Source organism: Schistocerca nitens, chromosome 9, assembly GCF_023898315.1.
Source record: "Schistocerca nitens isolate TAMUIC-IGC-003100 chromosome 9, iqSchNite1.1, whole genome shotgun sequence".
Lineage (NCBI taxonomy): Eukaryota > Metazoa > Arthropoda > Insecta > Orthoptera > Acrididae > Schistocerca > Schistocerca nitens.
Window position 1 is genome coordinate 233,740,479 of NC_064622.1, and position 26,519 is coordinate 233,766,997.

At 41.3% G+C, this 26,519-nt stretch overlaps 1 protein-coding gene across 1 annotated transcript in view; it reads right to left on the minus strand.

Annotated features, from left to right (window-relative positions):
• Positions 1–6,030: 6,030 nt before the first annotated feature.
• LOC126204153 (uncharacterized) overlaps positions 6,031–26,519 on the minus strand; it is a 231,450-nt gene continuing 210,961 nt past the window's right edge. Inside the window, exon 7 of the mRNA XM_049938561.1 lies at positions 6,031–6,543. Within this exon, the coding sequence (XP_049794518.1) occupies positions 6,031–6,543 (513 nt within the window). The remainder of the gene's footprint in view (positions 6,544–26,519) is intronic.

Genomic DNA, 26,519 nt, shown 5'->3' on the forward strand with positions numbered 1-26,519 from the left:
ATATATAGTTCTCCTGTGTGAAAAATGAACTGATGTTAATAACAACAGTTTCCCTCGTGTACACGGTCTTTGAAATACGTGGCTAACTGTGTTCCACCAACAAAGTATCAGCTTTCCGCCGAAATGATTGCGATGCAGTATGGTGAACGATATGACTGCTCATTGTGGGATCAATTTGATACAGGAACGCCACTAATTGACAGTCGAAGCAAAGGTGATACTCGATTGGATGGATGAAATGATTGGTTCATTGACATGCAGGGATAGTGCACTTAGATCTTTGACTAGCAACGAACATAAACGTGTGTGTCTATATGCTGTTTGCAAAAGCCTTTCAAATAGTGGCTGAAAGCACCTATTACAGTTCGTGGACTTAGATGTGTTATAGTTTAATTCACAAGGGTCACTGTCGCCTAATTCGTTTTAGCGCAAGAGGCTACAGGTCCTACGTAATCAAGTTAAACAGGGCAGCTTCGTCGGCATGGCGAGCTCCTCAATTGGTTACAGCGCGGCGCTACTGTCAGATGTCAACACCGATGATACGTGTGCAGTAATGGACGAACTACTCAAACTTCTATGACTGAATCATGTGAACGAATACCGGTTGCTCCAGCAAACAGCGATCTTCAGTTTCTGCCGACAACTCACACGGAAGGCGGTGGCGCAGTGGTTAGCACACTGGACTCGCATTTGGGAGGACGACGGTTCAAATCCGCGTCCGGCCATCGTCCTTTATGTTTTCAATGGTTTCCCTAAATCTCCTTCAGGTAAATGCCGGGATGGTTTCTTTGAAAGGGCAATACCGACTTCCTTCCCCATCATTCCCTAATTAGATGGGACAGATGATCTCGCTGTTTGGTCCCCTCCTCCAGATCAACCAACCAATCGTGATGGCACCAGGAAAGTGTGTAATCACCGACAATGTTCCCAAAACCGTAAAAGGAATAAAATCAGTGACACAATCTCTGGCATCAGTATTACGCGTTGCTCTCGCTTAATTGGAGCCAACATCTGTATTTTTAGAATAAGTGTTGGAAATGTAGAGCGATTAGCTCAAGGGTAATTTGTGTGTGCAAGAGACAATGACACTAGTAAGTTGTTTTAAAAGCGCCAGTACATCAGTTGTATTTTCTAATGTATTTCTATTTATTAGTAAATGGGCACGTATAATAGGACACATCAGAGAAATCCCAACCGGCTCCAGGGATGCTCTCATATAATACAACATCGTCACACTGTTCAATATGTATTCGACAATTGAAGCAAAGTATCATCCACGATACATATCCCCTAGGAGGGAAATTATGTCTGTTACCATGGATGACGTGTTGGTCGCATCGGAAGACTGCTTTCAGCTTGTGACTATTCCAAATGGTGAAAGTGAATTTCCTGCTCTCGTACACAATGCAGCTACCCAAAACTCTGTACCATTGGTACAGGAAGCAGCTCCAAAAATTTCATAATTTCCAGCACAGTGTGGAAAAGAGTGACATACATCTCGCTCTTCTACTGCAGTACTAGAAATATCATCATTCGTACAAGAAGTAGTTCCTAAAATTTCTCCCACACGGTCTGGAAAAGAGCAGCACGCATCTTCTGACTCTGGCGCTACCATTCTGGAAGCATCATCCAAACACACTAAAAGACGTCGATCTGATATCGATCTTAAGAAGGATACTGTCAACAGTTCAGTCGTCAATAATAACAATACTTCTACCAATGAACACCAGATTAAAAATCTGTGAAACGAAATTGTCAGTATCCTTCCTACAGGAACTAACGATTTATGTGAATTAAGCGAGACTCACTAATATGATACTAAAGCTCACATATCGCCAGTCACAGCAGTTGCTACTGACACATGACCGACATCTGGTGCTACACAACAAAACGACGACATGATAGACACGGAATCCGAATGTAGTTAGTCAGCATCATATTCCTCAGTGTGAGATGCGCCACTGGTGGAAGATATCGATAAAGATTATCTCATGTATTCAGAGGAATTCAAAGGCTCTTTGAAAGCGACAAGAAATCAGAAAATAATACTTCCGATTGAAAGAGAGTACACTAAAGATTTTGTAGTCTTGCAACAAGTAATTTATAAACAACTTACAAAAACTAAAGCATGTGACGAACATTGTCACCTACAGCGATATTTAAATGCAATTAAAAAAGAAACGGCCACTAAATGAGATAGTGTACGTCACTTGTGAGTTCGAGCAAGAACAATGCAGTACGTCCGAAACAAACAGTACACAACGCTAACAGAACATTGATTATCACTAATGCCGAAACCAAATACAAGCCAGACGACTTCATTTCTTTAAAAACAAATTAAGTGAATACAAGTAAATCTGCAGCGCTCCAGTGCGGCAACAGCTAACCTAATGCAGCTTAGTATGCAATATAAGACTGACATTGCCTTCATACAAGAACTGTACTGTTGTCAACAAAACGTAGGTGGAATTACGAGCGGCTATCAGGCGTTATTGTAGCTCACACAAGGAAAAGGACAGCAACAGTGATAACCAAAACAGATATAGATTCCGTAATAATTATCCACTTGCCTGACGAAGATGCAATATCTGTAGAAATAGTAAAATAAAATCGGCGAATTTTCATATCAATCGTGAACTTAGAAATCAGAAAACCCATTAAAGACGACCTGAGATGAACTGACGACATGATAACCTACAACAAAGGAATTTTAGTAATTGTTATGGATAGCAATACAAGATCTAGCATGTGGCATGGTACAGTAATAAACTCCTGAAGAAAGGAGACTGAAGAATTTCTGACTTCCACTAATCTGCACCTGCTTAACGAGGGGAATCACGGACCAACATTTGAAAATGTTGAGGAAAGGAAAGAGCAACATTGATTTAACTATGGCCATCTCTCATCTACTGCCGATGTTAAGCCAATGGAGGTGTGGTGAAGAAGAGAGCTGCTCCGACCATAAGATTATTACTTTTAGCATAGGAGTGTGCCCAATGGCATATGCTGCGAACATAATTCCAACTAAAAAAATTATTGTTAGAGATCTGGTGAGACTTTTACGGGTACTTGTGGGAAGAATTTACGCACAGATGTTTACCGAACATGGACTTATACAACTTAAAAGAAATACACTATAAATTGGCAGCAAAATTCAAGCGCAAACAAATGCTGAAAATCTTATCACGGGTTTGAAGATGTTCTAGATACCTCATGCAATAAAGCATTCAAGAGACAAAACCAGCTGACATACAGAACTGGGAGAAAATCTGTCCCGTGGTGGACATCTGAATTAACCGCAATGTGAAGAACGACCAATGCGTTAAGGGAATTTATCAAATAACAAAGTACAGCGAACTGCTGAGGGAACCACGATGTCAACAATATTGTAACGAGAAGAAGGAATACAGCACAGCTATACAGAAAGCAAAATAAAAAAAGAATTTTAAGGAATATTGCAGCTTGCCCTCAACAAGCAATACGTGTAACGCAGTCTATAGAATCGCATCGGGGAAAATCAGAAATAGTACTCCCTTGACAACACAGAGGAAAATTGATAACAACAACGGAGTTAACAGAGAGTTCCCCCTACATACTCGAATATTTTGTGCCCGAGGACGATCAAACTCAGGTCAAGGAGTACGAGAAATTAAGAACATCTCATACGCTACGAACCACAGGAATTTTAGATGATCTAGCTTTCACACAGACAATTGTCTGAAAACAAGACTCGTGGTGAAAATCATATTATACAGTGAACACATAGTGCATAGTGGGGCGATCACGCTGTTGTAGAAATAATTCAAAAGCCTAGACCGCTTAATACTGTTTACTGGATAACGAGTTTCAACACACTAAAGGTGTCATCATCGGATCTGAATGTAGATTAACATATATATCAAAATAGTTTATAAATGTTAATCTCCATTCAGATGGAGAACCTTTAGTGTGATGAAACCGGTTATCCAGTAAACAGTATTAAGCGATCTTCGCTTTTGAATTATTTCTAAAATCATATTACTAGACTCTGTTCATCGTAAGAATAAACCTGATGTAAACATTACGCCATGTATTCTTCCACGTACGTTTGCTTGAATCTCATAGGATTTCGTTTCATGTTTACTGGAAGCCAAGCTGTGACCAGTACAGTGAAGTACGTTCATAAGGGTACTTTCCAATTAGTGTAACACATACACAGAAAAAGCGATAATGTACGATACAACAGCGTTACATGTGCATTAAACTTGGACAGCACTAGCCTACCGGCGGTGCAACTAGTCTGCAACGATGCGAGCAGTTGCAGTTCAGACGTAAAACGAGACGGGCAAAGAAACAATATAGCCTCGAATGTCATAATTTTTAAACAAAATGAAATAATTTTCGGAAAAACTCCAGCACTACCGCGCGCTTCTTAGGTGACCAGACGGAAAGCATAAAATTCTCTCGTTCCCACCTGGCACAGTATTCTAATTACGTACAAGAGTGACGAAAATTCCTAACATAAACACAGGCTAATTTTTCTGAGCGAGTTATGAGTAATGCAAAAGCATACTGCAGGGATTTCACCGTACTTTTGAATACGGAAGCCACTGAAGCTATTAATTACAGTCAGCCGTCTGGTAATGTCTTAGTTCCTTCCTTATCCGAATCCCAGAAATACATTTCAGTTCTTGAACTGTTATCTGCTGTATTGATAACGAGTCGATCAACAACCGAATCCACGAAGCCACCCCGGCGCCGCATTATATCTTCCTCTTTTATGACGTGCCGTTCTATATCCCGCCAACGTTCGGCATGACATGTGAAAAAGCTACGTGCGGTAGTTCCAGTTAGTCTGGCAGCTTAATAGTCTTGTTATTTCTCGGGCCATATCCCTTAACTAGGCTGTATCAGTTCTGTTGGATTCATATGGTAATGGTACAGTGGTAAATGTAAAAATGCAGCATTTTTATGGTGTTCGATGCTGTGAAAAGATTGTTTTTCATGTTTCTAGGACACATATCTACATGTGTGATATAAACAAATGGACATGGTCCAAATAAAGAGTATTCAGTTTTCCATTTTTTCCTTAAAAATTAAATTGTTATGTTTTCTTAATTTGAACATCCTCTATCAACAGTCTTTCATGAAGCTGCTCCGCTACAGTTTAACTTTATGTAATAAACTGACTCGGAAAACTTCAAAGACGATTATCTATGTATATTTGTGGCAAAAATTAAGAACGAACTATTTCTCGGAACTTTTTAATCCTGTTCCACACGTGCGTTTCATTACGGAAGCAGCCTCAGCCATTTTCATACTACGTATTAACAGCGCGACAATCAGAGCACAACAGTGACAGCTGTCTGTACACGATTTTTGAAATGAAAACTACAGAACTATAGCGTAAATTAACAAAAATGTTGTCTTACCGCTTTAAAAAACAGTCGCCTAAGCAAAGGTTGCTTACCGAGATTGTGGAAAGGAGCTAAAATAGTACCCATTCTTAAACCTGGTAAAGAAAAAATTATGAAGTGTCCAAATTGCGTCCCATCAGCCATCTGCGTGGGGAGGGAAAAGTATTGGACAAGCTATTAATTATTAGAATTACGCACCATGGCTTCTCTAAGGGCCACCGAATCAACAATCATAATGGATTTATTCCACACGCCCCTCGGCGTAGCCGCGCGGTCATGGGCGCCTTGTAACGGTCCGCGCGGCTTCCCCACTCCAGGTTTGAGTCCTTCCTCGGGCATGGGTGTGTGTGTTTTCCTTAGATTCAGTTAGTTTATGTTATATAAGTAGTGCGTAGGCTTAAGGACCTATGACCTCAACAGTTTGGCCCCATAAGACCTTACCACAAAAATTTACTACACAGAAAGGGGCACTCGATTAGATTGCTGGCTGTCAAGAACTTACGTACAGGGTGCAACAAAAAGAATCATCTGTGTTAAAACCAGGAATAACACAATAACCTCTTCAGTCTGGTTTATTAAATCACAAATCACTTTTTAACAATTATGTTAGCCAAGCGTCTACCCAGGCTCACACTCAGAAGTAATGCATAATTAAAGTTTGGTTATACCAATGTCCAAATGTGCATGGTGGGGTGCACGTCCCGGAATTATTCCCAAGTCCAGTGAAGTTCAGTCTCTCCAAGCGAAGTCTCAAGATTTCCGCCGAGCAGCCAGGTAACCTCGAGTGGTGCGGCGAGTCATCCACAAGCAGCTGGAACAGGGCGTACTGCACTTCCCGATGAGAACTGTCGTTTGCGGCGGCGGCCGGGTTCATATAAGGCTTGCTAGTTAATGGAGCCGTCGGCTGGGGTCGCTGTTTTCCAGGGAAAACCAATCGCAATGCTTCCTGGCGTAGCCAATTGCTGGGTGCTGACAAACGCACGCGCGCGAAGGCGGCCAGCGATGGTAGCCGCGAGCCGCCCGGAGAAGTGCGGCCAGCGATGTATTTCTCGGCCACGTAAGGGAGCGTGCGTGTGAGGACGGCCAGCGATGGAAGCAGCGGGCCTCCCAGAGAAGTGCGGCCAGCGATGTATTTGGCGGCCGCATACTGGAGCGCGTTGTTCGGTGTTTGTTAGAAGTGGTGTATACCACAATCTGTTTTAAGAAAAGAATCGTATCTATTATGTTATTTGAGATGTGTGCGTGAACAACGTACTGTTGGAAAGCGCAAGCTCTTGAGTATTACACGGTTCCCACTAGGCAGCAGTAGTGTCCGCCCACTTCAGAAACTTTGTATCAATGCTCAGCATATTGCCCAAGGAGAAATTAAGCTTCTCCCACCGTGTTGCAAACCTCTGTCATTTCCAAGGCACGAACTGGTAAAGCCCTATAATGACAGTAACCGTTACTTGTCGAGACAGCGGTGGTTTTCGATGTTGTCGGTCAGATTCCCTGGAGTTGTTCGCAGAAGATGGTTAGTTGTTTGCTTGTTGAACGGATAATAAATGCGGGCTCTCACTGTAATGTCGTGCCCGTTAACAACGAAAAATATGACAACTTACTGACCATTTTTACGATAGTCTTTTACGTTAGCATTTTCTACCACTAATTCTTTTTTATGTGCAGTGATTACACTTAACTATGATGAAACACACACACACGCGCTTGAAGTTAACTTTGTTGTGTATTAAATTTTTGCTTATAATGCACTTCAAATCGCAATAAATGGCAATTATTTCAAGCAGTTTCAATGTCGTTTTGAGAAAAATTGTACTTCACGTCTCCACAAGGCTCTTCTCGCCTCCCGATGTCACGCTGACTAAATCTGTGAAGAAGTGGACGTGAATTAATATTTCTCTCATGTCGTTTAATCGAAATTGGTTTTAATATCCATTATTCACCTCATATATTTGAACGCATAATACAATGTACCGTACGCAAATGGACTGTTTTCTGCAGCAATGCAATACGACAACGTGGACTTTGTTTGCCCGCCCTGTGCTGCCGCGCACGCGCAGTTCTCATCCCCCACCCCCCACGCTACCATTCCGCTCCGCCTCTATGCGCGGAAGCGCGTCCTAGATGACGTGGGCTTTAGTAAAAATTGTGTCGGGACAACAGAAAGCGTTTGGAATTCTACATTTCGCGCAGTGCGGGTCAGTAATACTTGTTCAGGGTGACTTTCGTTCTAGGTATGGTGTGAATCCTACTACAGCACAGAGCATTAGACGATGGCATGAACAATTCGGAGAAACAGATTCTTTGTATAAAGGCAAATCGCTTGGCCGTCCGCCAGTTTCACAAGGGGTCTGTAGAAATCTGTTCCCTGTGCAGCTCGACAGCCCAGTATGTCCCCAATGTCCTTCTGGTGTGTGTTGCGTCGATGTTTACACATGAAACCACACAAAATTTACCTACTGCAAGCTCTTTGTGCAGGTGACAAGCAACAATGTGTGGAGTTCTGAAATTTTGTTCTTGGCAAGCTTTCTTCCACGCTTAGTTTTAGTGAAAACGCAACATTCCATTTAAATGGAAAGATGAACCGTCATAATGTGAGAATAAGGGTATGGAACAACCACATGACGTTGTACAACATGAGGGAGACAATCCTAAATTTAATGTATTTTGAGCAGTTTCTTGGGAAAAAGTGTATGGTCCCCATTTCCTTGTCAAGAAGACTGTTACAGTAAACACATATCTCGATATGCTTGAGAACTTCCTTTTCCCACATTTGGAGACTGATTCGAACGACTTCATTTACCAACAGAATGTGCAACCGCCACATTGGCATCTGGAGATGCGGGAATTTTAAAATCAAAGTATTACTGAACAATGGATCCGTCGCACTGGACCAAATCATTAAGCCTTACATTACTGGCCTCCAAGATTACCGAAGCTGACGGTATGTGATTATCTCTAGTGGGGGTTTATAAAAGGCTCTGTTTATGTTCTTCCATTATTAACAACAATGAATGAACTGAGACACTGCATAGCAGCAGCTGTGGAAGCTGTAAGTCAAGACATGCTCGCTGCAGTGTGGGAATAATTTGACCACCGCATTGGAAAATGCCATGCATCTCAAGGGGAGCATACTGAACACGTATGAAAAGGTATGAAAAATGTTCTGAGTTTTCCGTTCATCAAAAATAAAAATTCATTGTTTATGTTTATTGATTTCAGAAATATAGACATACCGAACAGGATTATTCTTTTTCATACACCCTGTATATCACATAGACACTACATAATAATGGTCAGTCTTGATGTTCAGGGTGCTTTTGACGCTGCTTGGCAGCCCAGCATTCTTAAGGATACAGGGTACTTTTAAATGGTGGAAAAATCGAAATATTTTATGACTTTATTAAATTCTATAGTCTTTCCTGATTACATTGATATATACATTATGGGATTTCAAATGAAAAATGATCTATATATACCAAATTTTAATGTTACGGTCTTGTATGCCGCCATGCCCCCTTTATTTCTGGTACAGGAAACAGTATTTTTTGTAAATGAACGGTGGACTTTCTGTTTCCAGCGATTATACATATGGCACACTGTATATATTGGTAACAGTGCAGGTTTCTAGTGTCTGTAAATGATTATGTTTGCTAGTAATTACTTTTGTCTCGCTGAAGCAGTTTGTTCACATGTTACCGAATGTTTGTTTCCCTAGTGTACATATATTTGTGGAAGTACGTATCCTTTAGTGTGCAATAAATACGAACTATGTCACACATCAAGAAATTCAATTAAATGAAATTACGTGGTAACCAGTTCACAAACAAAGCAAGCCACACTCTTGAAAGTAGCCTACGTATCAGTTCTTCAGGGAGGAAACTCCCACGTGGTACGCCTCCTGGTGATTCAAATATTTGTGTTAACAATGACCCTGTTTGTAGTGGGTTTGTTGTTGTTGATGTGGGCACCTCATCTTCTTTGATAAAGGAAGTGACGAAACGTAAACAATGGAATGGTGTAGACTGTCTAGTAGGAAGGGCTTAGCGCCAAATTAGTTGTTCTGTGTAGACCCTGCAATAAATCTACCTGGAAAATGACTTCGAACGTTGTGCATAAGTCATATGATGTGAATTAGAACTTAGTGTATGCAATGCGCTCAATAGGAAAAGGAGAAAAGGCTGCTCCAACGTTTTGTGGTTTGCAGTGTTCTAAGAATTATGATGGCTACAGTGGAGGTATGGAGTGTGATAGAGCTCTACAAATATTTCAGAGGTCGGTTTCCATTTATAACATTACATATATGAAGTACCTAGACGATGGGGACTCTAAAATTTTCAATAAAATTATTGAGTTCAATATTCGGTAATGGATATGTTCAAAAGAGGATGGGTACTAGACTCAGGAATCTACGAAGATAAATGAAAGGAAAGTTGCTATCTTATCGAAAATGTCTGTCTGCCCAAGGCAGATTGACAGCAACTGAAATAGACCTTCAGAGTTATTATGGACTGGCCATTACACGAACTGCACCTCTGAATGATGTTACAGCAACGGGAAAAGCTGTATGGGCCACATACTTTCATACGCTGCCCACAGATGACCACTCTGTTAACGGACTTTGCCCTAAAGGAGCAGATTCTTGGTGTGGTTACCAAAAAGCAAAAGAAAGTTGTCAAACATACCATCATAAGCATTCTCTTCCTCAGCCTGTTATGACTGAAATAAAACCGATTTTCAGAGACCTGAGTGACTCTGTTTTGCTTAGTAAATGTCTTCATTGGGGCACTCAGAATACAAATAAAAGTTTCAACCATTGTATAAGGGAAATATTACCCAAGAATGTTTTTGTAGGACTAAATACGTTAAAATTTGGTGTACTAGATGCAGTGATATGTTTTAATGATGGAGTGATAGGATTATTGGAAGTCCTGAGAAATTTAGGCATAAAATGTGGCTCTAATACGGAACATCAATTGCTTGCGTGTGACAGACAATGGGTGCATGAAGTTGAAAGAGTCGCACTTAAAGTTACCAAAGAAGCAAGAAGTGCTAAATGTAATGCCAAGAGGAAGATTGAAGATGAAGAAATGCTGCAGGATGAAGACTCTACGTCAGGAATGTTCTAAGGCACAGTTTAATTGGACTCATATCTTCATTCGCAATTTCCAGCAAGTTTTATTTTTCAGAACTCAGGTACAAATATTTCCTAAAGTTTATAAATCATTGCTCTCATTTTTTTCTGTAACTTGCAATAGTCCATACTTATGTAGTAGACCTATGCATTATTGCAGAATTAACTAAATTATAGAATAAATAACATTTTTATTCGGAAAACAATTATAAAAATTAAAATGTCAGATGTGATACTTTTTTCCTTGAAATATACATAATAGGTGGAATTAAATAGGTCTAGTACCTCAGCCATCATGTCATGCATATCTGCTAAAAATGGGTACCTCAATTTGAGGAAGCATTTTGGAAAAAAATTGCATCAGTCTCTTTGTGTTGATCTTTGCGTAATATTGAGCCGGAAAAGTACCCTCATCTTTAAAGCGCTACTGCAATACTTACAAGGAACTTACATAACCTTGCAAAAAACTATTTCAGTAATAGAACAGAAGTGTTCGTGTTTAACAGCATCAAACGAGGAAAGGGAGTAAAAGGGTACCCTCAGGTATCTCACTTTGGCCCAGGTTTTTGGAATATACAGTGTAATTCTCTGTTTAATTCGGATTACACAGCGAACACACAAACTGTAGCATTTGCCGATGACTTAATCGCGATGATCAAAGCAAATAGTCCCATTATTGCCGAGGAACTCTGTAATAGAGAAATGGAAAAACGCACAGTTTGAGTCCAAAAGTACAAAATCCGTTTTAATGAGCAAAAATCTAAAGCAATGCTAATAAGAAGGAGAAGGCGTAAAAACAAATCAATATTTAATATTGTGCAATAAGTTTAATTATTAAAATACTTGAGTGCCATTACTGATTCTAAATTTATGTTTAATGAAATTATCCTGAATTATGCTGGAAACTTATTCATTCTTTATATAAATCAACAAGGCTCAACTGGGGACTTGATTCAGAAGCAATGCAAATAATTTACAAAGGCGCTATACTACCATTATTGGTATACACAGCTCCTATCTGGAGTCACGCAGTAAGAAGAAAATACTACTGCATGAAGATTCGTGGAATCCAGCGCTTGATCAAATGGAAGGTTTACAACGACGCCTACTGAAGCTTTGTGCATTCTAACAGGCCTTACACCAATAATTATTAAATTACAGGCAATATCTGAAGAATATAAAATTACAAAAATTGAACAAGCGTTCCATGCTGTAGACACTCCTTTAGAATAAAAACAATGGCCCCATACAGCAAGCACAGTACATTTAGAAGAAAATTATAAACTCAAGGAATGCCCTGTGGAGATTTGTACGGATGGGAGTGATTCAGAGAACGGAACAGGTACAGGAGTGGTAATAATGATGCCTAAAGTACACACTAAAGAAAGGGTGCACCATTACCAAGCAGAACAATTAGCAATCTTGCGAGCCTCAGCGAAACTATAGAGCTTACGAGAGAAAAAAAATGTTAAAATGTCAGCTGTAATACGCACGAACGGTAGAATTACGCTGGACTCATTAAAAAAATTCCAGAAATTGCAGGCCGGTGTGGCGGAGCGGTTCTAGACGCTTCAGTCTGGAACCCAATACTGCTACGGTCGCAGGTTCGAATCCGGCTTCGGGCATGGATGTGTGTGCTGTCCTTAGGTTAGTTAGGTGTAAGTACTTCTAAGTCCTAGGGGGCTGATGACCTCAGATGTTAAGTCCCATAGCGTTCAGAGCCATTTGAACCATAAATGGCTCTGAGCACTATGCGACTTAACTTCTGAGGTCATTAGTCGCCTAGAACTTAGAACTAATTAAACGTAACTAACCTAAGGACATCACACACATCCATGCCCGAGGCAAGATTCGAACCTGCGACCGTAGCTGTCGCTCGGCTCCAGACTGTAGCGCCTAGAACCGCACGGCCATTCCGGCCGGCTGAACCATAAATGTTTGGTAGAAGAGATCAGAAACAAAATTAGGAAACAGCATCAGAAGAAACGGAGTATTAACTTCAAATGGACGAGAGCACATCTTGGAACTCCTGGGAATGAACTGGTATACATGCTTACACACAAGAAACTCGAGAACACACAACAGAAATCTGCTAGAGATTCGCTTCGTCTGTGATCAGAAGAATGTTAAGGCACACTGAGAAAGAAAAATGGGGAAGAGAATTTGCTGAAACTACAAAAGTGGCGATCACAAAAGATTCTTGCCGACTGTTCAACATCGTCTTTCCGTAAATTTATCGCAGTCATCTAAGTGAACACGGAAAATTAATGTCTTTTTTTTAAAAAAAACCTTTATTGATAGAGTGCAATATAATGATACAACAAAACCCACCACCTTAACTAATTAGTGGGTCTATATATCATACAACATGAAAACAAAGCAGCATTGCTAGAAAAAAAGTTTCAAGTACTGGCTTAACTGTGAACCAGGTTAATCTATTTTATTAATCTACTCTAATTTTAATCTGCTCTGCAACGCTACAGTTGTGCCAGTTTATATATAAACCTACCGTTGTGGCCTGCTCACCTAGGTAATCCCAGTGAGCGTGCCCGTGGCACTGGACTGGCCAAGTCAGTTTGAGTCGCTGCAGTCCCTACTTGGTTATTGTTGTAATTCCACCTAATACTACTACTAATATCTAGTACATTAAATTGAGGGTGCAGGCTGTTTGTTGTCTGCGATATGAAGATGCACCCGCCGGCCTAATCCAGTAGCGTGGCGGATTCGAGTCGTAAGGGCGACTGACCAATTCCGCGCACGGCGGTTTGGGCGGGTACGCCTCAGTCTTTATCAGTTTTGCAATTAACCAATTTGGTTACTAATGAAATCCGTCATGATCTCTTGTGATACCCCGTCAGCCAAATTGTTGAGGACATTGAAGGTATCGGCTCGTCGTACTAAGGCGTAAGTGTCATTTTTCGGTAGTAGAGTCCTTAAATCATGCGCCACATCATCATATAACGGACAATCATAGCTGATGTGCTCAGGTGTACCGTCTTGAGCACTACAGTCACACGCTGGTGTAGCTCGTTTACGAAATTGACACAGATATGTCGGATAAGGCCCATGCCCCGTGAGAAAGTGCAGCAGTCCCCTACTTGGCTCAAAATGACTAATCCCAAGTCTTTCCTTGATGTTGGGCAACAGTTAGAAGACCCTTCTCCCTGTATCTTCATTTTCCCAGGATTGTTGCCACATTCCTCCCCCCCCCCCTTCTTCTCACAGCAAACTTGTCCCCTACCTGTATCCCCAAGATGTTTATTTTTCCTTTGGTAACCCAACACCATGCTGTCTGCTCTCGTATCTTTATGTCTAGTGGACATAACCCCATTAACACTAGAAGACTCCCCCCCACCCCCGGGAGTTGTTCTATATGCTCCAACAGATCGTAATATCCTGTTTCGCTGCACCATTTTCACAGTCATGGCAGGCTTCACCCTCGTGAGCCTGTGTGCCCAGACCCCAAACGCATATCCTACAATTGACATTAAAGTGCTGTTGTAACAGAGCTTGATTAATGCAGGTGGCAGATGAAATCTCTTGTGTCCTATGTTGATTAGTCTACTTAAGACTTCTTGAGCTCGTTGCGGTGTTATTTCTATGTGAGATGTATAATTCCGTTATTCATCAATTACGACTCCTAGATAGCTTGCTTTGCGACGCCGAAGAACTGGTGTTCTTTCTATTCTGACTGTAGGATTTATTATCATACTGCCTCTCAGTAATAGGTATGTTGATTTATGCGGTGCAACCTTCATCTTGACTTCTTGGCACCACTCAGTGAGTAGCGTTATTGCACGTTCCACTTTCGGTTCGAGGTCTTCTAGGCTGCGGCCGCCAACCAACACGAGGAGGTCGTCAGCGTAGGCTATCACGTCTAGCACCTCCTCGCTGAGTTGTAATTTCTCCAGTAACGGTTCTATTAATGTCTTAGTACCATCGGTTCACGCTAGCCAAGTGCTGCTTGTACGAGTGGAGAGCGTGATCAAACACAGATCACTTTTTATGTGTGTGTCGCGGACTTAATGCAGAAAGATATGCTTTAAGAAAGAGTATTCGGGAAAGAGAGGCAGCACGCCGGTCGATAAGCCAGTTTTGGTAGAGCTGTACATGAACGAATGTCACAACTTTTACGATTTAGTATCATATCCCAGCATATGAACATTTATGTTACGAAAAGTTGAAAGAATGATGTTCTACCTGAAAACCTTATATCGATCATACACAAGTTTACTGTTGTGAATATAGTAATTAGTATACTTCTATCGTGTTCTACCTGGAAACCTTGTATCGGCCAACGGAATTTTTCCATTTTAAATGCCTTTCGTCAATACTATTGTAAATCTTCACAATTAGACTTCTTCTTCATGTAGTATTACAAATACTGTAATGGGGCACGTTGAATTAATGAATTAGCAAATACAATGGTGGTACGTCTGGTGGCGGTATCCTCATGTGGGCTTGTTTACAAGGGATGAAATGGAGTCATGGACAGTTTTCTATCGTCGCTTGTCATGATGAAAGATAGGAATCTACAATCCGATTGTGCTTATCGTCTAGTCGCCCACCAGACCCATCACTCCATATGTGGTTTCGGTAAGGCTATATTATAGCATCCCATCTCTCGCTAATTGAGTAAGAATGGTGTGAGAAATACTTAATGACCGCCAGCGAGCGTTTATTGTGTTTTCCAACTTGTAATTGCCGTTCTGTTACTGAACCTTGTGGTTGCAATTAAAGTGCGTGGCAGCGAAACTTTGCAGGCACGCTAATGCGTTATTGTGGAACCGATTAACGGTGGAAAGAATTTGTTCCCATTTTGGCCATCTGGCGCAAATGTGGTGCTGTACAGCATCTCCTAGACGTCTCCGGTGCTCATTTTGAACAGGCTGTATAAGTGGCGGTTGATAATAAAGTCAACATTATGCCTTCCTCACTTGGTTAACCTTTTCTTCCCACGTCCCGTTCCCAGTATAACACTTTTGGGAACATTTCTATACGTCTTTCTTGCATTCGCCAATGACATTGCCGTAGTGCTAACGCGAGTTCCCATCATGTCACCGAAGTGAAGCGAAGTAGAGGCTCCACACGAAAACTGGCAACGTCGGGGAGACCGATGTGCTGACCACATGCCGCTCCATATCCGCATGCAGAGACGCCTATCGGCTGCGGGTGACACGGCGGTCGGACGGTCCCGATGGATCTTCCAGGGCCTGTTTGGATGGGTCGTCTTTCTGGCTTTCACAGCGCCTAATTTGTACCTGACAGCCAAAAGAGGAACTAACTTTTTTCCCTCATTAGAATGTCTGCCAATTTTCGCTGCCATGCAATAATTGAAGCACACATTGAACCTCTGAGAGTAACTTCACTTTAGTTATAACCACCCAGTGTCTGTCTCACCCAGTATCTGTCAGCTGAATTAGGGATCTCTATTTCTATAAGGGATGTCTACAAGTCATAGCCTCATCGTACTTCACTAGCAGTCAAAGACTAAATTTTTTCACCGAGTCTAATTGAAACATTTCGTATGTATGTATGTATGCGATATGAACATAAAAGTGGTCGTGGAGATACACTCTGGTAGTATCAGATAATTCTACTTCTAGGTACTGCTCTTAAAACAGGATACATGTTACATCCTGGACAGTGCAGCAGCAATAGTCTACGAATGACATACTCTACCTTTCCTACTATCTTCTTCATCTTCGATAAAACGTAGAGCTCCAAAGGCACCAGGGATGCAATCCTGCATAGAACATTACAAGTTGTTTCAAAGAGCTTGTGAGACTCCAATCTCTTGTAGTACTGCAGAAGATATTCTACTGGTTTATTGTTGTTGTACAAAATTTTTATTTATTTGAAAATTGATGACAACTAAATCGAAACAATGAGGTTTCCTTAATTTTGTGTGGGACATTATGGCCTGGATACTACAGTCCTTCTACCATCTCATCACTGGCGTTTTAAAAAAAGTTTCCTAAGGTCTATTTTATAATAAAAGAAGTGAATAGAATTTTGCACTCACCAGTTTTATTGTTTATCATATTTGCCTTTGTTCCATCATTAGAAAGTCTGCCAAATTTCGCTACCATGCAATAATTGAAGCACACATTGGACCTCTGTGAGTAGCTTCACTTTACTTATAACCACCCATTATCTGTCAACACTACAAAAACAATTACTTGCAAGCTTGTGGGAAGCGACGTAACATTTGATGTTGTCCAAAAAACCTGTCAGCTGATCTTGTAATAGTTTAGTCTATAACAATTATTTAATGCTTTACCTTTAATCACTTAGTCTACATAACCGATCAACGAAAATGGAAACAAACTGGCACTGTATGGAGGAAGTCTTGGGGCTTCCCACCTCGCACCATATGAGGGTACGTGATGCACTCAGGGACCTTGCCGAACGTGACCGTTTTGGTGGCCCACTTCTTACGATGTGGGCATGCTTATTGTGGCTTGGGAGTACTGACCTCCAAATCTTTGTTGTGACGCTGTACTCCTCCCCCATGCGCACCTCCACTTTTATGGATGGTGATGAACAAGCGCACCGAACAGCACAGGTGAAAGTGTTCTTGGAACAAGAGGATATTCAGCAAATGGACTGGCCTGGCTGTTCCCCCGACTCAGATCGCATCGAGCTCGTGTTAGATGCGTTGGGCAGAGGTATCGCAGTATCTGCACATGCACCAATAACCATCCAGCAGCTGTCAATCGCGCTGCTGAGTAATGGAATGCCCCGCCACGAGAACTCATTACCAACCTTGGGGCAAGCTTGGGAGCACGTTGCAGAGCATGACTTCCCGTCCTTGGTCATTACACATGCTATTAAGAACAATGTCATGCCAAATTTCTATTAAATCCTTGTAAAACTATTGCTCCTTGGAATGGTGAGCTAGCACGATTGTTTTCCAACATAAAATAAAGTCAAACTGTATTGTCAGATTGATTCCAATGTCCACGACACCGTCATGGCGTGGTCGCAGTTCCCGACTCAGGTTCTTCTTCGAAATCATTGACGCATTCCGGTATCGAAGAAACCTCTCTGTGATGACATTGTAGCAAAGTGAGAATCTGGACTATACGAAATTAGTCTGAGCAAAACAGAAACTTTCGACTTTGAAGTACAGTTTGTGTAAGCTCTCCCATTAGTAACTGAGCTATTACCATTATTCTCAAAAGCGAGTGCATCCATGGATCCTACCTAGCTTTTTATGTGATAAGCAGTCTACAGCAGAACTCCAATGACAAAGTGTAACTTGAGTGATTTGGTAAGAAATCTATTATTGCTTTAATGAAATGCATACTTGAGGACGTCTACATCATAGATTATTATTTGTTTCACTAGACGACACAGGAGACTACATTCCAAGACTGACATTCTCGATTCATACTATTTGTCACTTAAAGAAAACAGCTTGAGAGGATCCCAAACCAGCACTGAGAAAATGGTTAAAAACTGATGATTTGAATTATTTATCACAATCGGGAATCAGTTATCCTATAGGCACAACAAATAAAATTACATTATTCAAGTCATTGTTTGTGGACAGCGATTATTTTGAATCTGTACTTGGCAAAACAAGAGGTAGCTTTAGTATACATCCTGCGATGAAGCAGATCGATTAATGTATGATCGATTGTTACACATAATGATAAATATCTTGGCGTGTGACGATGTAGGATCCTCACACTTTGATGTGAAAGATCTGGAGAAAATCATTAAAAGTGTCAATTACTGGGGGCAATGACTACGTTTTGCAGCAGCTGATCGCATAATGGCTGCAGAATGCACGTCACGCCCAAACATTTACATAATAAATAAGTGCCCAGTGGAACTGAAGTGGTAGAGGATATTAGGAAGCCATTTCATATAACTGAGTTTAGAAAAGTAAACCACATGACAATACAAGGCGACCAGCGCACACAGCACCTGGGAACACATCGTCACTACATAAATAGAAATTGCATACACATCACCAACAATTTGGATTGCTAAACTGAAGGTGAGTGACTGAACTGACTACAAAATTATAACGATTCATTGACTTTGAAATAATTCTGTACCAAGCCCCGAAGCTACTGCTCTTACAAAGAAGAAAGGGTCGGTAACTTCACATGGATCTCAAGTACATTTGCGCTAGCCATAATAAGTCAGCAATGTGAAGTAGTGAAAATTTAACTATGAAGTGAAAGTTCGTCGGAATCATTAGCGGAACTCGATTGCGGATTTAAACTGCCTACACTCAACCCAGTCACATGAAACCATCTCTCCGAGCAGTAACTCAGTGACACCCGGTATTCAACAGCAAATCCATCTTGTCTACATCGCCGAACACACGACATAAGAATGCATTTGAAACAAACACGGAGGCTGCTCTGTGAGTGGACAGCTCTCCTGCTGACTCGTACTACCAGAATTGGTCAGAACATACGTCTTTAAACCCTCATAGCCGAAACCTTCAAAATTCCATGTTGGTTTTCGATAATGGGAACAGAATCATCTTGACATTACTTCAGCCATAACTGGTTTCACGAAGCAACAGGAATATAAAACAAGTAACATTTAGGTTGCTGAAAGTGGCTATTTAACATGCGACTTTCAAATACACTGTTCTACCAAAAAAAAAAAAAAAAAAAATTCTATTGCTGATAAAAAATATTGTGATCCTAGTTGTATTTTGAGTGCTGAATTGCAAACTGTTTTTGGTTTTTTTCTGTCAGGGATAGTTTATGAGTAATCGCAATAATATTCCTTTTTTCAGTTTCTGATATAGTGCAGCAAACGTGAGGTGAAATTCGACAAAAAAATGCACATCTTTATGATGTTATAAGTTCATCACATTAATGGAGGGTGGGATCTAACATATAACGCAGTAACCTTTGTGCATACACTTTGAAGCATTTATTTGACATGAGAAATTACAGAAAATTGACAAACTGCCTTGTAATGCACATCACTCTTTTCTCTTGTATTGTGAATCTTTCTTCTCTCGAATGATATTCCAGCAATAATCTGCTAACATAGAAAGTACCAACTTCCCTTCATAGCCCCTTTCTATGGTAGAAATGTCTTTATGGAATCTTTCCCCATGTTCATCCAATACGCCACTACAACTCTCTGTGAAGTAGTCCAGATGAGATTCCATCATATGTACCTTCCAAGACATATTGCACCCCAAATCCTGATATGCTTTGATCATATCCTTCACCATTGCCTTGAAGTTAGTAGCTCTTCTTCTTCCGAGGAAGTTTTCCGACACCATCTTGAAACAGTGCCATGCGATTTTTTCTTTATCAGTTAAATATGCTTAAAAATTTGCATCTTTCTGCAGCTCCCTGATTTGTGGGCCCACAAATACACCTTCCTTTATTTTTGCAGCTGAAAGACGGGGGAATTTGGTAGCTAGATACGCAAACCCACAGCCTGTTGGATCCATGGCCTTCACGAATTGTTTCATCAGGCCAAGTTTGATGTGAAGCGGTGAAAGTAGTATAAATTCAGGAGCTACCAGACTTTCACGTTGTACATTCTTTCCGTCAACTTTCCATCTTCGCCTAGGCCATTTCTTTTTCACGTAGTGAGAATTTCGGTCTCGACTATCCAACTCGCAAAGAAAACAGGCATACTTTGTGTAGCCTTGTTGCATTCCCAGTACCATAGCAATTACCCTGAAATATGCACAAATTTTCCATTTGTGTTTATTCTATTTTAATGAATTTAGCATCCTTTGTACGAATTCGTAATTCTCTTTTGTCAAGCTAGCGTAAGCTACTGGAACAGAGGGTATTTTATTTCCGTTACGGAGGAAAACACCCTTCAGACTTGTTTTCGATCCAACTATGAAAAGTCTCCACTCCTGTGAAATATAAGTGAAGTTCAGCCCTTTCATCAGGCCAGCAGCGTCATTGCAAAATGTCAGTGCTTCGTCAGTTGATAAATAAGAAATAAAGGCATGTTCTCTGTGGCTGAACACACTGATTTTAGTACTTTGGTGCAGTAGATTATACTCTTGTAATCTTGAACCAAGCAGCTGCGCCTTTTGTTTACTTAGTCCTAGATCACGTACTAAATCATTTAAATCTGCCTGTGTTCACAAATGTTGCGATGACTCGCTTGTGCAGTGATATAAAGAATCTTCATCTGTGATTTCTTCAGTACTAATTATTTCACTGTCACTCGGAATTTGACCTCGAGCTCTTGAAGGTACTGGAAGGTTGTTGGAATGCTGCACTGGCATTCTCGCTGAAGGCAGATCTGGGTAAACAATGTGCCTCTTCGACTTTTTGTTTGTAAAACCCTGAATTTATGTTAGACAGAAATAACAATCAGTAACATGGTCCTTAGGCTCCCTCCACACCATGGGAACAGCAAACAACGCCACACTCTCTTTACCTTTCCACCACTGAATTAGTTTGCAGTAACATGTAGCACAACAGAAATGTGGTGCCCATTCTTTATCTTGGTCTCCTACCTCTACTCCAAAGTAATGTTTGTATGCTTTCTTTATGACTGAAGAAATTTTCTTCCTATTTCTGGCAAAAGTGAACTTCCCACAGATGTAGAAGAAGTTGTCCGGCTTATATCAACATCCACGAAGACGTAGCATTTCTGCAAATTTAAAAATACCACTTTGGTAATACACCTGTATTAAATTAATAGTAGGGAACTAGAGGAACGCTGATGTGTAAAAACAAGCAGTCGTTTTACCTTCAGCACCAGGCTCAATCAGTTTACACACAGGAACTAAAAAATTCAGCCGTGCTCAGAAATATGTCAGACAGTTACTTGTCAGCCAAAACACCCAGTCGTTAAGACTGACACAAATTGCGGCTAACACCACTTTTGTAAACTCGATGCACCTGCCCCTAGGAGGCGTGAAGCTTTACTGCCGAGACAGCGACCGGCTGTCGCCGTTCGAGTTACTGAGATGGTTTAGGTGGTCTTAATGACATAGGTGTGGCGGGGGATAACATAATGATGTCTGATTCTCCCCACCTGCTGTTGCACAAGAAATTATCACGTACTATCACTACTGGATGCGGCAACATACCCGTATTTCTCTATAACGTCTCTGTGTTTGCCATGAATTGTGAATATACATACATATACATATTACATAAAAAGTATCCCTGACAACGATATTTTGTTTACATATTTGAATTTCCCACGGTAAAATGGTCTAGAAGCACATACTTTAATATCAGAAATAGAACCCATGTCGAACAAGACTGTCTCCCCAGTGTGCAACTGTACCTACTTTGTTAGTGAGTGCTTGAGTCGCTTTATTCAGTGAATAATACGAGGCCTTTCAAACCAAGTGGATACCCATATGCATGGATAATTTTTCCCGTTTTATTAAAGTTTAATTTAAAGTGTTTGAACCTCGTGCCTGTCCAGGAAATTAGGTCCCACTTTAATTATCGACGTGTAGTTGCCAACTGTAGTTAAGAACGTTGATTTATCTTTACAGTGAGGATGAAAAAATGCATGTGTGTTTCAATTGCGTCCACCCTTTCACTGTTTCATGTATCGTCCCCTTTCTCGCACTTGAGTATGCCGTTCCCAGTAGTGAGCGCCTAGACATGAGTGTGTACAGATTCTTTTGTGTTAGTGAACCATATATAGCGAGTAGAGACTGCTTGGTTGGCCACATGTCCCTTGTGCTATGGCTAATTAGTGCTAAATTGGATTAATAAATTCATAGTGACAAATTTAACAAACCCATCTCTCACATTGCAGTGCCACATCAGACCCTGTACCATTCCAGAGGATAGCCAGTATGTCCGATTGTCACTAATTTTAATTGAGTGAGAGTTGGTTTGCGAGAGGTTGTCAGTTGACTATAAGAGCTGTTCACTAAACATGTGCTCCCATCTGTAGTGTCATAGTCGAAGTTATTTCGAGTTATTAATGGTGTAACCTGTAGTACAGACATATATTTTAGGCAATACACCGAGCATCTCCTCTAAGAGTGGTCAGGCGCATTTTCTCTGCTATTCTAACAGATACCAGAAATTTCGCTTTTACATTGTTTAGCTGGAGTCAGCACAAACATACATTGTTCGTCATGTCTTTCATCTGACTCATAGTGTCGGTAGAAAGCATCAGGTTGTTTCTCATTACAAACAGAACTATGTTAAAAGTGGAATTTTACGCGCACATTCAATAGAGCACTCCAAAATTAATCTAGTGTGATATTTGTTTTATCGTTACGTATTAATAGGCACAGTAACACACCAACAATAAGCAGCAGTCCAGCAGCGAATCAGGAGCGCTGCATGCTAGGCGGTAGCAGTCAGAGTTGACCAGGGCAGTGCCATCGCTGCTGGAGTACTGGTTAATCTTCCCGTTTTCTGTCCCTACTTGTACATATCGATAAAACGAAAATCGCAGTAGACTAATGTGGGAGCGCTCTTGCCAAGTGCTCTGTCTCGTAAAATTCCGCTTTAAGAAAACATTTCGTTTGTAGCGGGAAACAAATCGACGCTTTCCCTCTATACTGGGTGTCGCATGATAGACGTGATGAGTGATGTTTGTTTGGGCTAACTCTACTGCACAATGCAGAAGCGTAGTTGGAGATACCTGCCGAAACACCAGAGAAGATGCGCCTCACCACTCATAGGAGGGACACTCAGTATATAAAGAAAATGGTTCAAATGGCTCTGAGCACTATGGGACTTAACTTGTGAGGTCATCAGTCCCCTAGAACTTAGAACTACTTAAACCTAACAAACCTAAGGACATCACACACATCGATGCCCGAGGCAGGATTCGAACCTGCGACAGTAGCGGTCGCGCGATTTCAGACAGTAGCACCTAGAACCGCTCGGCCACCTCGGCCGGCTCCGTATATCCATATTTGTTGAAATTGATCCTATTTAAATAAGTACGGCAAGCATGTCACTTTATTGGAAGTGACAATCGCAGAACGAGTGTGCCTGAGATGTCTTTCATCAGTGTAGTAGTATCCTGTCCACTCGTCTAATATAAGATGCTTAGCAAGGTAATTTCTCGGATCGCTTGACACCAATTCAAGCAAATCGTATTAATGGAGGTCATTACAGTAAGTTAAATTCTCAATACTTAACTTCGCTTCTTCACAAAAGTGTATCGCAAGCAAATGGCGACATGGAGATAATCACTGTCCTTCCGTATATACATTTTCAATACAAGCAAAACCGTTCAGTTCATAAGTCACTGCTGTAGCCTTTGCATGATGGCCGGTCTTTCACTCTGGCTGCGGCTAGTTTTTTTTTTTTTTTCTTTTATTGTGATTTCATTCTCCTGCCCCATATGGGCAGGCAGGGGTTGGATGGCAGCGGCACAATCCACCGCTCTTCAGCCAAGTGACATGACAGCTAATAAAAGGAGAAAATTATATATATATATATATATATATATATATATATATATATATATATATATATATAAAGGCGATAAAAAGGGGGACATAAGAACTGAATAAGGGGAGACAATGGAGGGAAAATATACACTGACACGGAGACGTTCATGGAGGGACGATTAAAAAAAGTCTAAATAAATTTAAAAAATATAGTTGGCGATTCGTAGAGCACAAAAAAGACACTGAAGTCACACGCACAGTTTAAAAGTTGGCCACAGTATTAAAACACTCCAGGACAAAGACATCTTAGAGCCACTTTAAGAGATGAAACACACACGACAAAGAACAAAAACTGCCAGCAGGGACCTGATGAGGGGCGTCGGCTAGGCGGTGCGGAGCTTTTATTCTCTTCGTGTAGATGCCGCTCCAGTCTTGGTGTCGTCCTAGTCACCATATTATTGGCTGCCGTCGTCTCATAGCCCTCTACACTCTTCCGTTCTTGATGTTCATGCCGGCGCTTGTCATTACACCGGAACAATCTGCCGACCCAAGTTTACCGTGCACAATGAGCAGCAAATAACAGTCGACCAAATTCGGTTTTGGCTCCGGCGCAAATTTTTAATGTGTCAAAAAGTTTCAGGTTAATCCATCATTCTATTAAGATGGAAGGTAATGCTGTGGTTCTGTTGAGGTGAAGTTTTAGTGTTGCTAAGAAGATGAGGGTTTTGGTATAACTGGTTCGATAACTCGATTAATTGGAGAGCAAAGTGTCCGAGATATAGGAAAGTGCAGGTTAAATTAAAAAACTTTAAAAATTCCGTAATTTTTCGAGATTTATAGGACCAACCGGACATGGTACGCTGGAGACGTTCAGTTACTGCCGCGCTCTGCCTATCGTTATGTGAGCCGCGTTTTCTATCACAGCGGCCGCCCCGCACCCCTGCGCAAGTGGCCGCTCCATCACTGTCTCCGGGCTGGAGACGCGCAGCCTCGCACCGTCGCTGCAACACAAATTCCATCACGAGCTTCCGCCCCCTGGCGCCGAGCGCGCCAAAGTTTTATAATCCCCAGGCTTACGGGAGGAAGTCGGCTGCCGGCTGCCGGCGACTGCGCTCTTCGGAGACTTCTTACGTAAACTGGAAGAGACTGATCTTCTGTTTTATCGCTACGTTACCAGCAGTAAATGAATGGTCAGAAAATTATGTGTGCTGACATTCGTCTCCGCCACTCTTACCACAGTAGTGTCCTTAAATCGCATTTCTAGGAAAATATACCGGTCTTTTTTGCAGCTGAGCTCGCTGCTGCAAGGACCCGTGCTCGAATGCCTGATCAGACATCTTGATTTTTGTTCCCGTCATTTTTAAATAATGCTTGAGAGATTTTAAGACCAATACCTAGATGGCTTTTGACAACTCCGAATGCACTACAGTTTTAAAAAATTTCAAGGTAGGAGGGATAAAACGCAGGGATAGAAGGGTTATTTACAGCTTGTACAGAAACAAGACAGCATTATTAGAGTGGAAGGAGATGAAAAGGAAGCTATCGTTGAGATGGGAGTGAGATAGAGCTGTAGCCTATCCCTTTCGTACTTCAGCCTGTACATTGAACCAGCTGTGAAGGAAACCAAGGAGCTAAATGGAAAAGGAATTAAAGTGCAGGCAGAAGGATTAAAAATGTTGCAGTTTTGTTAGACACTGTAATACTGTCAGAGATGGCCAAGGACTTGGAAGAGCAGTTAAAAGGAATGGATAGTGTCTTGAAAAGAAATTGTAAGATGAACAACAATAACAGAAGAACAAAGGTAATCGAATGGCGTCGAAGTAAATAAGGCGATGCTGAGGAAAGAGTTTATCGCCCCGTCGACAATGGGGTTATTAGGGACGTAGTATAAGCTCGGGTTAACAAAGGATGTGGAAGGAAATCAGCCGTGACCTTTCAAAGGAACTATCTTGGCTTTTTTCTTAAGCCATTTATAGAAAGCACATAAAATACAAATCAGAACAGCCGGACGCGTATTTGAGCCATCGTCCTCCATAATATGAGTCCTGTGTGCTAACCACTCATCTAACTGCTCGGCTTCGATGTTGGAGCATTGATTAAGAAATGAGACACTAAAAGTTGTAGAGGAATTTTGTTATTTTGGCACCAACATTCAAGATGCTGACTGAAGTAGAGAAGATAGGAAAAACAGACAGGCAATATGAAGGAGTGCATTTCTAAAAAAAGAGCAGTTGTTTAACGTAAAATTCAAACTTGAGTATTAAGTTCAAATGGCTCTGAGCGCTATGGGACTTAACTTCTGAGGTCATCAGTCCCCGAGAACTTAGAACTACTTAAACCTAACTAACCGAAGGACATCTCACACATCCATGCCCGTGGCAGGATTCGGACCTGCGACCGTAGTGGTCGCGCGGTTCCAGACGGTATCGCCTAGAACCGCTCGGCCACTCAGGCCAGCGAGTATTAAGTGGTCTTCTCTAAAGGTACCTGTGTGGAGTGTAGCTTTATAAGGCAGTGAAACGTGGACAACACACTGATCACATATTAGGACAACAGAAGATTTTGAAATGTGGTGCAATAGGACAATGCTGAAGATTAGATGGTTACATGGAGTAGCATGTAAGGATGTACTGAATCGAAC